The sequence below is a fragment of the Volvox carteri genome, assembly GCF_000143455.1.
Source record: "Volvox carteri f. nagariensis unplaced genomic scaffold VOLCAscaffold_54, whole genome shotgun sequence".
Taxonomy (NCBI): Eukaryota; Viridiplantae; Chlorophyta; class Chlorophyceae; order Chlamydomonadales; family Volvocaceae; genus Volvox; species Volvox carteri.
In genome coordinates this window covers 551,833-563,802 of record NW_003307597.1, presented here as the reverse complement: position 1 = coordinate 563,802, position 11,970 = coordinate 551,833, and the positions used below count along the sequence as shown (strand labels likewise).

Here is an 11,970-nt window from a genome sequence, read left to right as displayed (position 1 = left end):
CTCATGTCTTTCAGTTTCATTATTATACACAATATAATCTCCCCAAAAACAGGTTTTCGCCACAAAAAGAATCAAAAGATGAGCTATTTCGTGCTTCAAAGAACCATTCAGGCTTTGCAATTCTTGCCAAACGTCGCTTTTTAATACTTTAAAACGTTTCCCACTCCTTACAAGGCGTGCATTTCTGAGAGCTTCGCGATGCGGGCGTGGAGCTCTTCAAGCTGCGTCTTCAGCATCTCAGGCACTTCCACCCTGCCACGGAGAACCTCGACAGGATCCGTGTACTACTCCACGGACAAGACGCCACCTGCCGATAGCGACACATGCACACCAGCAACATCTGAGTTACAAAGCGGCGAACTAGTTGGTTGGTTGGTGCATACAGCTCCTAGAATGGCTCTCAAAATGGCTGCTTCTCCGAGCCACTCGACGGATGGACGGAGAGATGCAAAGAGATTTGCCAGAAGTAGATTTGCGCTTTAGAAGTGACAAAAGCAAAGCTCTCGTTTTTTTCAAACACGACGACCAGCGGCTACATTCCGTCATGCCGCGCCAGCATCCATATTTCGCGAAATGAAATTGTGCAGAATGCCACGTGACAGCGGTCCCAGGCAAAGACACCAGAAAAACAGCCCGGTGTATCATGTCGTGCATACCATACAACGAAATGTCGCAGACCATGAGGCTGTCCGACGCCGAGATGACGGCCGGCTTAATCACGAAACCATCGTTGACAGCGCTCATGGAGCTCTGGACGGTGCAACATCAAGTCGGCAGGCGGTGCAACGATCAAAGATACGTAGATGCAAGTTACATACATACATTCAGACGGACAATGTTCCCTCCCAGGACATGCAACAGGCACATGAAACATGCAAAAGGCACATCCCTCACCCCTCCAGGCGCTACATAATGCACAAATACATACATGCATACACGTGGGTGACAGGGTGAAGATATGACCCCCCTGTCCCACACATCATACACGTGAAACCTGTGTCCGTGTTCTCACCTTGTGGAAGGTGGTGATGTTGTCCGAGTTGACTCCAGGGTATCCACTCACCTCGAAGTCCTGAAACCGACCCGGAAAGGTGGGGGGCCACTCCCCGCCAGGAACCGTAGGAGAGGAGCGGAGCAAGGGGGCCAAGAGTAGGTGAGGTGCAGAACAGGACAAGACAGGGCAACAGGGACAGACGTACATCTGAACAGACAAAACACATATTGCCTGAAAAAGACATAGACATGCACGCACATGCAACCCTGCACAGACGTACAAACATACAAACCCAGAGACATGCACACATGTATGCCTAGGTGTTGATCTTCAGTCGTCAAGTTTTCTTTCCCAACAACTTTCACGAGTATCCCGGGTTTCACCTTTGCTGTGCCACACAGCCTCTCCCCACCCCTTTTCCCTTACCTTCCTCCTCTATTTTTGGCTTCCATCCCTTTCCTTCCTCTTTCCTTAACATGATTGGCTTAATGATTATTTTGTAATCATTAAAACTTAGTTATTAAACCAACTCATTTGTTATTTCATCAATGATTATTTTTAATGATTATTATTTAATTATTACATGTTTTTTATATAATATTTTATTATTATTATTATTATTATTATTATTATTATTATGATTATTATTATTATTATTATATTATTATTATTATTATTATTGGATGTTCGCTCCTCCTGACTCCTCCGCCCGCTCCTCCTCGTTCTCCCCCCTTGGCAGCCGCCTCTCTCCGGTCATCGTTCCTAAGGCCGGGTTCGGTTCACCTCCCCCACACACCGCACCCCCTCTTCCCCCCCCTGCGGTCCGTCTCGCCTTGCCCTGCATGCATTCAATCCAAAGACAAAAGTTGGTGGGCGAGGAGCGTGCAGCGGGCTGCCAGGAACAACATATCACTAACTGCTGCCGATGATGATATACGGGGGACGGGTTGACATGCTTAGGGATGCGGACAAAAAGAAAGCAGGGGCCGCCAGGATGGCTTGCTGTGTTGTGTGCTGCCATAAACCCTTATATAATAACAATAATATTGCTTTGACCTAATAACAGATTTAAGTTTGGTGAAAAGAAAGATGACGATGAAGAGGCCTGAGCGGATCTCAGCCCGAACTCTATTTCCCTGTTTCACTCAAACCAAAAACTACATAAATTTACTTAAGACCGTGTCGTGCTTACAATGATGGTCTCGGTCTCCCGCACCAACGCTTCCAATTGTGAGTCCTCCATCAGCAGCATGATGCTGTACACCGAGTTGTCACCTGCAATGCAGTATTGTACGGGAGAGGCGCACCTGGAAGCGATGCACTCGACCCGATTGAGCTCCAACTACCGCAAAAACAACTGCAATGCCGCGCAGCACACAACGCCGCGCGAAGGGAAACACACGCGTGGACAGCACAAAGACGCAGAAGCAGCACGCAGACACGTCCCAAATGACAAACATACATATACTGTTAAGCTCAGTTAGATGCCGGGACGCCATACTTGAGTGATGTGATTGGGAGATGGGGGAAGAACTCGAGATAGCGGCGAGGCGGAAATCACCTCGCGAAGTCACTCGCGGCACGCAGTGCTTCAAAGCGCGCGGCAAGCGGATACGCACCTAGCTGCAAGCCAATCGCCACTTTCGACGTTTTTACCATTACAGGCGCTGATAGCTTGTTCGTGCCGTCAGGTTGGGTCTCCAGGACCTTAAAAGCCATGCCATGGCCACGCTCAAAACCGAGTACTGCAGCGCCCTTGACAGAGTGAAGAAGCAGGAAGCCCTATCCAAACGTTTTGACCAGGTCAGCGGAAAAGGTTCTCACGGGTCGTAAGCGAGTCCACATCGTCACGACAAATTGTGTGCAATGCAAATCTACCTTATAGCCCTTGCTGCTGATCGGGACTTTGATCTTGTTTTTCTTCTTCAAGGTATCGGAAATCGCATTCACGACATCGATCATTTCCTTTGTGTACTGCTCGGGCCTCATCCTTGTGCGTAAGCTCCTGCACGCCTGAACCTGCACATATTCGCGAACAGAGGGATTTTGTTTATGATGTATGCGATACCGCGCAGCTAGACACAAGCTGCCTCGGAACGTGCTTACTTAAAAGTGTGGGCGTAACCAAAATGTGCATAAACGGCAGCCAAGGAACGCTCACACTTTGCACGGAATATGCCGTCAGCTAATTGAGGATCTTGCACATGCTGGTACTGTTTCTACACTTTGTTCATACACAGTGTACTCCTTTTTTCCTTATTTTAAGAAGGTCCGCGCTTAAACATCCCGGCGCTTCTAATTTCTAGTACGGGAGGAATTTGTTGGTCGTTGCAGCACGTTATTGGAAACAATGTAAACATGATCAGGATATTTGAGGATCATCGTGGCCAGATTGACCGCCGCCGTCTGTGTCCCTGTGTTCCTATTGTCTGGTGTCCTGGTCCCTGCGATTGCGAAAAGTGTAGCAAGGCACCCAACTGCTCGCATAGTCGGCTAGATGACACCTATTAAACTATAGCTCGAGCTCTTTGTGCAAACAGCCAAGCCCATCCGAAGATTGCCCTCTTGAGCTTGTAATCCTGTAGTTTCCCCATATGCCTGAGTGTCTGTGCGTGAGTGTGTGAGTGCTTGCATGGTTGCTTACGTGTAAACATCGTAAACTGCGTATTATATTCAAATTGCAGTCGCCAGGAGGTTGGCCCTGCATGCTGGATATACCGGATCCATATGACGACAGCAACGGCAGCAGCAGGAGGGAAAGCCGCACAGGCACAACAAAGTGTCAGAAAAGTCTCCCTGACGCAGGATACTGAAGAAGCATGGGTCCAATATTCAGCGTTACCGACCAGACATTCATCGCAATCTTTAATCGCCTCCAGGAGACTACTCCTTCCTCATTTGCAAAACGATTGTTTCGTGGAAAATGCCAAGCTAACCTATTTCAGCTTCATCAGCCATCAACACGAAACACTCCTTTCTTGAGAACAAAACAAAGAGCCGGGAGAAGCACTTCAAAGTTTGGTGCAATTGTTGCAGTCTTCAAATTACGGCGCCATTCCCGGGTCGCTCAGTAAGTAAAGCCTCACAAAGCCTCACAAAGCAAACAACAATTTTGTTAAGAAATACATTTGGGGGCCTTAAAAACAATCTAAGTAGGCTGCCCTCGGGCGCGGGTGCCAAAGAGTGCCAGCGACCCATGGGTCATACAATAAACTCGATAAGACGAGCCTGAGTAAATGCCCTAGCGCGCTGCCGCGAGCAGCATCCCGCTGCACTGTAGCGAATTGGGCAATTGGGTGCACGTTGCATATTAGCTGTGGGAATAGCCTGAGCTCAGTCATGGACTGATCCTATTTGGCGGGAATTAGCCGTTTACCCGCGCACGGAGCATGGAGGCTTTTGCGCCATGCAAAAAAGATACCCGCATTTCGTGTAGTCGTACGGCATAGAGGCCATCCAGGCCGCATGCGGCGGGTGATGTGCGTCACATCCTTCGCGCCTGGAGTTCATATGTTTAGTTTCACACCACCATGTGTTAAATTTGACGCAAACGTAGAGCATATGACCATCTGCGTAAAATATTATAAGAAACTATTGGATTTGATTCCGTGTACCGATATCAAAACGCCGCGCGCGGAGCACAACGTGGCGCCCCCCGGTTTGGCGCTGAGCCCAGAACAATCCTAAGCACCTAAAGCGAAGAGCCGTTGTAATTTGATTGCTTCGGGACCCAAGCCACTATTCGATCTGCCCTCTTCTATCTGACACCGTCGCGGCGGCCAAAGCCTGGAGGCTGCCGCATGTTTTGGTCCTATGGTAAGCAAGGCCTATCCATATTTGTGTATGTATCCATCTTTTCGGTATGGATTGCTAATCCGCGAATCTGCAAGAAGAAAGTTTTGTTGGTCAGCTGATGCTTCTCCGTTCGAGCGCCTCCTTTTCATGGGTAGCCTCCAAGCTTCGCGCTTTCCGTCGGAGTTGTCCTTAAAACGCCCGGCGCGATCTCGTGGCCTTGAACTCTCTCCCTTTGTCTGCTGCGCCACAACACATAACATAGACTCAGCTTTTTACCTCTCGTCGCAATTCAATCTTCTCACATGTTTGTTGTCAGGTTGCTTCTCCTTTCCTGCCAACCTAACCTGTCAGTTCAAAATTAACCTCGCTAAAGAAGGGTTTTGTTCGTTAGCTCAGGATGCAGCTTTATAGTGCACACAATTACGGCTGCGGAACTTGCTGGAACTTTGCTCGCATGCCACTCTCCGCCTCCAACGCTAAGTTTGCTTGTTGCTATTCCGTTCGCTCTTTCGAACGCTTCCATCTGCTCCATTCTTGAAGCCAGGACATTTAGGGACTTAAAAAAAGTTGAAGACGACGACATTCCGACTGATCAAGCATTCAAGACAACGACAACAGTCTCCACCAAGTCGCGCAACATGTCAGCTTTTAGCTGTATGCAGCCATCGGCCTTTGGCAACAGCGGGCCTGGCTTCACCACCCATCCCTTCGAGGCCGACGCCGAAACAGATGTCGACCCAAACGCCGACACCATCGCGCACTTCAAAAACAAGCCGTACGGCAAAGCTGAGTACGGCACAAAAGTCCTCGGCCAGTCTCGTATTGGTATGCCCATCGTCGCGGTTGTGGGAGACGTGATTCCTTCTTCTTTTTTAAATGGAGTTATCGGCAAGGATTTGACCGCTACTGCGCATGCCGAGTTCTCCATCGCCTGGCCCCCGACCTTTCCCGTCGGCGGACATCCCGCGGAGGTCATCGAGCTGAGGGCGGCGCTGTCGCTCGATGCCGCGGCGGTAGAAGCGGGCGACGGGGGCGGCGCCGCCGCCTCCGTCGGCTGCGGCGGCGGCGCAGATGCGGCCCGTTTCGCCGCCGCCGCGGGTTGTTGTTCTCGGCTTCTGGCTGTGCGCGGGGATGTGGTCGTGGGGGACGAGAGCGTCAATCTCAACAGAGGAGGCCTGGCGAGTGTTAGGTAGGTGCGAGTTTGTGTTACCTCTTTTTTTAAGAGTTTGTAGACACTGAAAAACGAAGCCGTTTGTGGGTCGTTGTTTGTTAGTTGTATAACCCACAGACAGGCGTTTGTGGGTCGTTATGGGTCTCGTTGTTAGTTGTTGTAAGTTGTTGTGATTTCATTTGGGTCGTCCGGCTGTGTTGGCTTGTTGCAGATCTGCTTAATTGTACGGAAACTGTTCACGGTTGCACATTTTGTTAAATGTATGCGGGTTGTGGATTGCGAGTAGCCCGTTTATTATATTCGACGAATTCAACAGAACATAAAAACTACCAACCAACCTGTTATATAGTTCAAGTTTGTACTGCTGTCGTACTGCTGCAGGCTACGTCTTCACTCGGACTCCCCTGGAGTGACGTCATGCATCCTGGCGGGGGACCAGGTGGGGCTGGGGATGATGGGGGTGGGGGGGGGGGACGGACCCCGTGAAGAGGGGTGATGTGTTTGTTAATGGATCAGGTGCGGGCAAGTGCTACAGCTGCGACGTACGGCATCTTACCGATCCGGCGACTGACGTACGTACTGTCGTACACGCCATCTTGCAGGGTATTCCCACCCTGGAGTCTTTTCAAGACGCCGCCCCACTGATGGGTTTGCCACAAGCCGCCAGGGAGGAGGCGCATAGGTACGGAAGTACGGCACTTGGGTTTCGGTGCGGTACGGTACAGTTACGGTACGATAGTGCGGTGCGAAGCTGTAATTTCACTGTTTTTTTAACTCAAGATGAGGGATGAAGAAGTGTGTTGCCAGGTCCCCAACAATATTGATGGAGGTTACTGAGGTCTTACTAAAGGTTTGCCATCCAAAAGCTGTTTACTTGATCGTACGGAGATTATTACTTCTTTTAACACGCCGCGATTTCCGCGACACACCAGTACTTCAGTCGGCAGTTATCAGCGGTGGCGCTGTGCTTTCATCGACTTATCACACCCGCGGTTTCCTGTTCCACCGTTTCAACTGTCTGTCCACAGGCTGCTGTGGCGCATGATGCACGAGGCCTTGCCGTACAACCACTCCGTACTGCCGTACGACGCAGACGCGTTCCGCTCGCCCGTGGATCTCCTTCCGCCAAAACTGCAGGTGGGCGGTACGAGTGTACGATTGTACGGGGTGCAAGTGATGATTGTTTGAGCTGTGCGGGCGAGTGAGTTGTTTTTTTACGTTTTTGTGAATATGTCGTTCTTTTGGGGCCTTATGTAGAAATGTGCTTGGGAGCGTGGATTACACACTTGCGGCGGCAGAGGGGTTGTACGACAAACGAGTACAACGTTTCCGTTTTTTTCACTAGCCGGGTTTCGGAGCCTGAGCGGCGGCGTCAATATGATTACTGCGGTGCAGGAGGTGGTAGTGCGGCCGATTTGGGCTTCTCGTCGTCCGTTCGCTGAGTTCATGTTCATGATCTTTCTTGCATTTAATACAATGTTGTCCTTGTCGATATAATATGAATGAAAGTTTTAGGGTTCCGGATCCTCTTCGGAACATTTCCCATAAAAACTAACCTTCAAACCGCAAAACCAACCCCGCGTGTGATCCCCCAACCCCCAGGCCGCGCTCAGCTGGGCTTGGTCGCACCACTTCCGTCCCTTCGCACATGACTTCAGCTTCCTGCTCGACTGCATGCCGTACAGCACCTCTGCCGCCACCGCCGCCACCTGTACTGCTGGCGGCGGCGGGTACGGCGATGAATCCGCTGGTGCGTCTGTCTCTGATGCCGACGACTCGGTGTCCCACTACCAGTCCGTGCTCGCGCAGATGGTGGGGTTCCTGCGCGACAACGAGATGTTTGCGTGTCTGGCCACACTGCTGCAAACGGCAGTGGCGAGGGGGCTGGCGCTGCTGGGTGACGACGGAAGCTGCATGGCGGCGACGCCGCCAGTGGCGGCGGCGACGACGGCGGCGACGGCGGCGACGGCGGCGCCGCCGCTGACACCACGCGGCATTGGCGGCAGCGGCGGCGACTCCTCTGCCGCCGCTGCCGTATTATCGTCAGCGTTGGCGGCGCTTCGCGCCGCCGCCGCCGCGTCGAGGAGCGGCAGCGGCATCGCGGACGCGTACGACGCGGACGTAGCCGCTGGCGCTGACGGTAGCTTGTACGACATTGCAATGCCGGGGTCTGCGTGCAGCAGCCCTGCGCCACTGCGGCCGACGGCTGTCTCCGCCGTCGCAAATGTATGCCCGGCAGCGAGTGTGTTGCCGTACGACATCCGTGACGATGCCGACGCGGCAGCGGATGGAGCTTTGGATGGTGAAGAAGGCCTCGTGCACGTCACCGCTGTTGCCTCTGCCTCCGTCGCCCTCGCCGTGCCGCCGCCGCTGCCGCCAGCCTTTGGTTGCCCGTCCCGTGGGTCGCTCCTTGCGGCCATCCTCTTGACTTTTCTCACGGCGGCGTTAGCGGTGCTGGCGGCGGAGGGCGGCCGTGGCGGACAGGAAGCCGCCGGCGTCAGTTTCGTTGTCGCCGCCGCAGCAGCGGCCTGGTGTCGGTGTCGTCTATTAATGGCGCTGCAGCTACCGCGACTCAACCGCGGCGTCATGCTTTCCGACTTCATCCTGGATGGAGAGCTTGTGTGTGTGCTGGCGGCAGCGATGGTATTGACGTTCGCAGTTGTGGTTACTTCTCTACGTCCTTTACTGCGCCGCCGCGGCAGCAATGCTGCCGGACGACGTACGGCAGATGATCAAGCCAGCGGGAACATGGAGGCGCTGCGTCGTCGCCGCGTTCTGCTGCTTGCCCTGCGCGTGGCTGGTGCCGTACTTTTGGGCGCCGCCACTTGGTGTGCGGCTGCCGCCGCCGCCGCCGCCGCAGTGGTAGTGGTCGCCAACATGGCCGCGGCGCCGCCGCCGTCGACCACCGTGACAACCGTTAGCGCCATCGTTTGCTCCGCTACCGGTTCCGTATTACGTGTCCTGCAACTGCTGCCCCCTGCCGTTTGATGACGCCGCGCCGTACAATGCAGTACAACGGCCGTGGAACGTCGCCGCTCAAAACTTATTCCTGCATGGCAGAGGATGAGACAGAGGAGGAAAGGATGTATATATATTAATTTCTGTTACACTGCCTATGTGCCGTACACGGCTTATGTGCTGTACAAGGCCAGTTGACTCAGCGCGTGCCCGGACGTGGACGGGAAAGGGGGGGAGGTGGGGTCGAGTGTCGGGTCATCGGGGCATCAGCATCAGCAGCAGCAGCTTTCCACTGCTTTATATATACCAAGCAGGAGCCGTACACGTTAAAAGTTATCGACATGTAGCCAGAGTAGTTTAGTTGGTTCAGTTGGGGGTTCTGGTAAGTTTGTTGTGGCTTCGCCTGGAGAAAGAGATGCTAGTAGCTTTGTGGTGTTGCCCCTCCTGCTTTGTTGTGTGTGCGAGAGGTCTCCCTTCTTGTTTATCTTTTACGAGCGCTTTGGCACTCTTTCCGTACCCTTTTCCGTACGTTTTTAATGTGTTTTTTTTGTACTTTTCTTGTACCTCTTTTCGTCTTTTTGCGTTGTGAGATTCCGGGGGTCAGATTCCGGGGAAGCAGGTATTCCGTAGGTATCAGAGATTTTTAGCAGTAGGAGAAAAAAGAACTCAACAAATATAAAATTGAATTTAGGTATATAAAATTTGCTATGTGCGCGGTTGCCAAGCATGCACGTTTTAGCAGAATTTGTGTTCAGCAGGATGTGTACGAAAAAACATGTGTACGGCAGGATTGATGCGGTTTTGCCCCTGTTGGAAGGTTGTTCGGATCTGCACGCAGGATGTACGGTGTACGGCGGAAATGTATGAGCGCGCTTGTGTTTCAAGGAATCTGTTGTTTCAGTTAGAACGCGTACGGCGGTACGGTTCGGTTGCGGTCAAAAGCAGCCCTCTGGACGACGACGACACCTACCCACCTCCGGGCAGGCAGACACGTTAGGTGTGCATGTGTGTACATGTGTATATTTCGCATGTCCGGTGTAGCTGTGTATGTGTATCTGTATGTGTGTTATGTATGTATGTGTCCGCGGCTGTGTATGTGCCGGGGTATGCCTGGGTATTTCTGCGCGCTGGCGTCTCTGTTTGGATAGGGCAGTCAATAGTCGTGTTTTTGTGGCCGCCTCTTCAAAATTTACTCCCATTACCTTAGGAGCTTTCCTCCCTCTCCTTCACTTTGCGCTGTGGCATTATTGCCGTCTGGCTGTTTTGCAGAGGATTTATAATAACGGATGATTGGTGAGGTTAATTAAAAACATAATAATAAGAATAATTTTGCGTGCTCTAAATTGTGAGACGGGCCGTGACGGGTAGAAATCTCCAAAAAAAGGGTCAGGCGGAGCGAGCTCGGGGGCGATGGTGAGTCACACAGTACGTGCGTTCGCGTACGGCAGTTTCTGTGCTGACGTGGCGCGGAATGCGTGGCGAGCAGTGTACGGTGAGCCTAAGCACACATGACGGTGGGACGCCAACAACACGCCGTCACAATGGAATATTCTACGTATGTTCCATTTCTCCATTCTACGTATGTTCCATTAAGGTACGACAGTGTACGACACGGTAGTACTACTCATCATCAAGGGAAGCAGGCGGTACTGCACGCGAGCTTTTGCTTGCTTGGACCTGCTTTTGGGGTTCCGCGAACTGGAGCGAAATGGAGCGTGACAGCAATCATGATAAATGGGTAACAAACCCTAATACGGAGAGAAGGGAGATCATCCACATGGTTTGATCATTGGCTGATGTGTGTGGGCGCGCGCGGGAGAGGCTGGGGAGAGAAGGACGAGAAAAAAAGAGATATGGTGAATCATCCACTTAACATTTTTGGTTTTGGGTGCGAACGCGTTTGTGCCAGAAGTAATGCGGCGGCGGTTATGGTCGCCTGCCAGTGTGGAAGGCTGTTTCCTCGTACCCTCGTACGATAAATCCTCTTATCGAGCTATGAGGCGCTGTTGTCAATCATCGTCATCATGAACGATTGCAGTTCCTCCGAGCGAGATGAACGGGATATGCGGATGCGGGCAGCAGGCGTTATGCAGGCGTTATGCAGGCGTTAGTTCGCGGAAGTTGTGATGATTGCAGCAACGAACGGTATGAGAGGCTGTTTCCTAACTGACGACAGGTGTACGGCAGCGTACGAACAATACACCACATGCGGTGTGGTGTGTGGTGTGGAGTGATGGATGATGTTAGTAGTTGCGATGGCGGTGTTATAAAAGAGGATTATGTGTTGGAAACCGTACACGGTCAAAAGCTAGCAGCCGGTGCTGCGGCGCGTGTTTTGGATCCTGGCTAGGTAAAGAAATTATAACCAGCCATGTGTGCATGGGATGTGTGTGTATGTGGGGGGGGATGTCCGTAAAAGCCGGGGGGCCATGGACTGGACAGTTATAACAAAAATGAATGGTTGGATGAACAACTGAATACTAGCACTAGTGGAGGACAGAAGCTAGGGTTTAGGGTTTTGGGGGCTGCCGTGTCGGCTTGGCGGTGTACGGCGGACGACGCGTGGCTGTACAATTGTACAATTGTAGCGGGGGTATCAGGGGAATGATAAGTGGATTATGAATAATCTGAGACGCGAGTGCGTGTGTGTAAGTAGATCTCTATTATAAGAGAGTGTCAGGAGTTTAGTTTAAAGCACCTGGCAAATGGTATGTGTATTCAAGGAATGGCGGGGAATGTAATAAAGCCATTTCCGAAACAAACCGTTGCGTGCTGATGATGCACAGAGGAGAGCACATAGCGTGCCAGTAAGAAAAGTATATCATCATTCTTTTTCCTTTTTTCTTGTTTGGCGAAACGTTGCACGTTCTAGGGTATATGTGTGTGTGTGTGTGTAGATTTGGGTAATAATTACGCGCATATGTCATGGGTAATGTTGGTTGTGTCTTTGATAGTATTTCTTACTGCAAATTGGAGGTTATTAGTTATTAGTTCATAATAAATGAGTGTGTACTCCACATTTTTAAGTTGGCCGCGTTGCAAAATGTAGATT

The 11,970-nt window shown here is 51.7% G+C and overlaps 2 protein-coding genes across 2 annotated transcripts; one reads left to right on the top strand and one right to left on the bottom strand.

Annotated features, from left to right (window-relative positions):
• Positions 1-284: 284 nt before the first annotated feature.
• Positions 285-2,983, bottom strand: VOLCADRAFT_96687 (uncharacterized protein; the record flags this gene model as incomplete). Its single annotated transcript, XM_002955683.1, has 7 exons — positions 285-340; positions 657-750; positions 1,013-1,072; positions 2,187-2,269; positions 2,302-2,351; positions 2,556-2,776; positions 2,873-2,983. The coding sequence occupies 7 exons, from the start codon at positions 2,981-2,983 to the stop codon at positions 285-287; spliced, it is 675 nt and encodes a 224-aa protein (XP_002955729.1).
• A 2,108-nt stretch (positions 2,984-5,091) lies between these two features.
• On the top strand, positions 5,092-8,948 carry VOLCADRAFT_96686 (uncharacterized protein; the record flags this gene model as incomplete). The annotated part of the gene is made up of 7 exons (XM_002955739.1): positions 5,092-5,135; positions 5,334-5,978; positions 6,342-6,399; positions 6,563-6,642; positions 6,989-7,097; positions 7,563-7,710; positions 8,008-8,948. 7 exons carry the CDS (start codon positions 5,092-5,094, stop codon positions 8,946-8,948), a joined length of 2,025 nt encoding a protein of 674 aa, XP_002955785.1.
• Between the last annotated feature and the right edge of the window lie 3,022 nt (positions 8,949-11,970).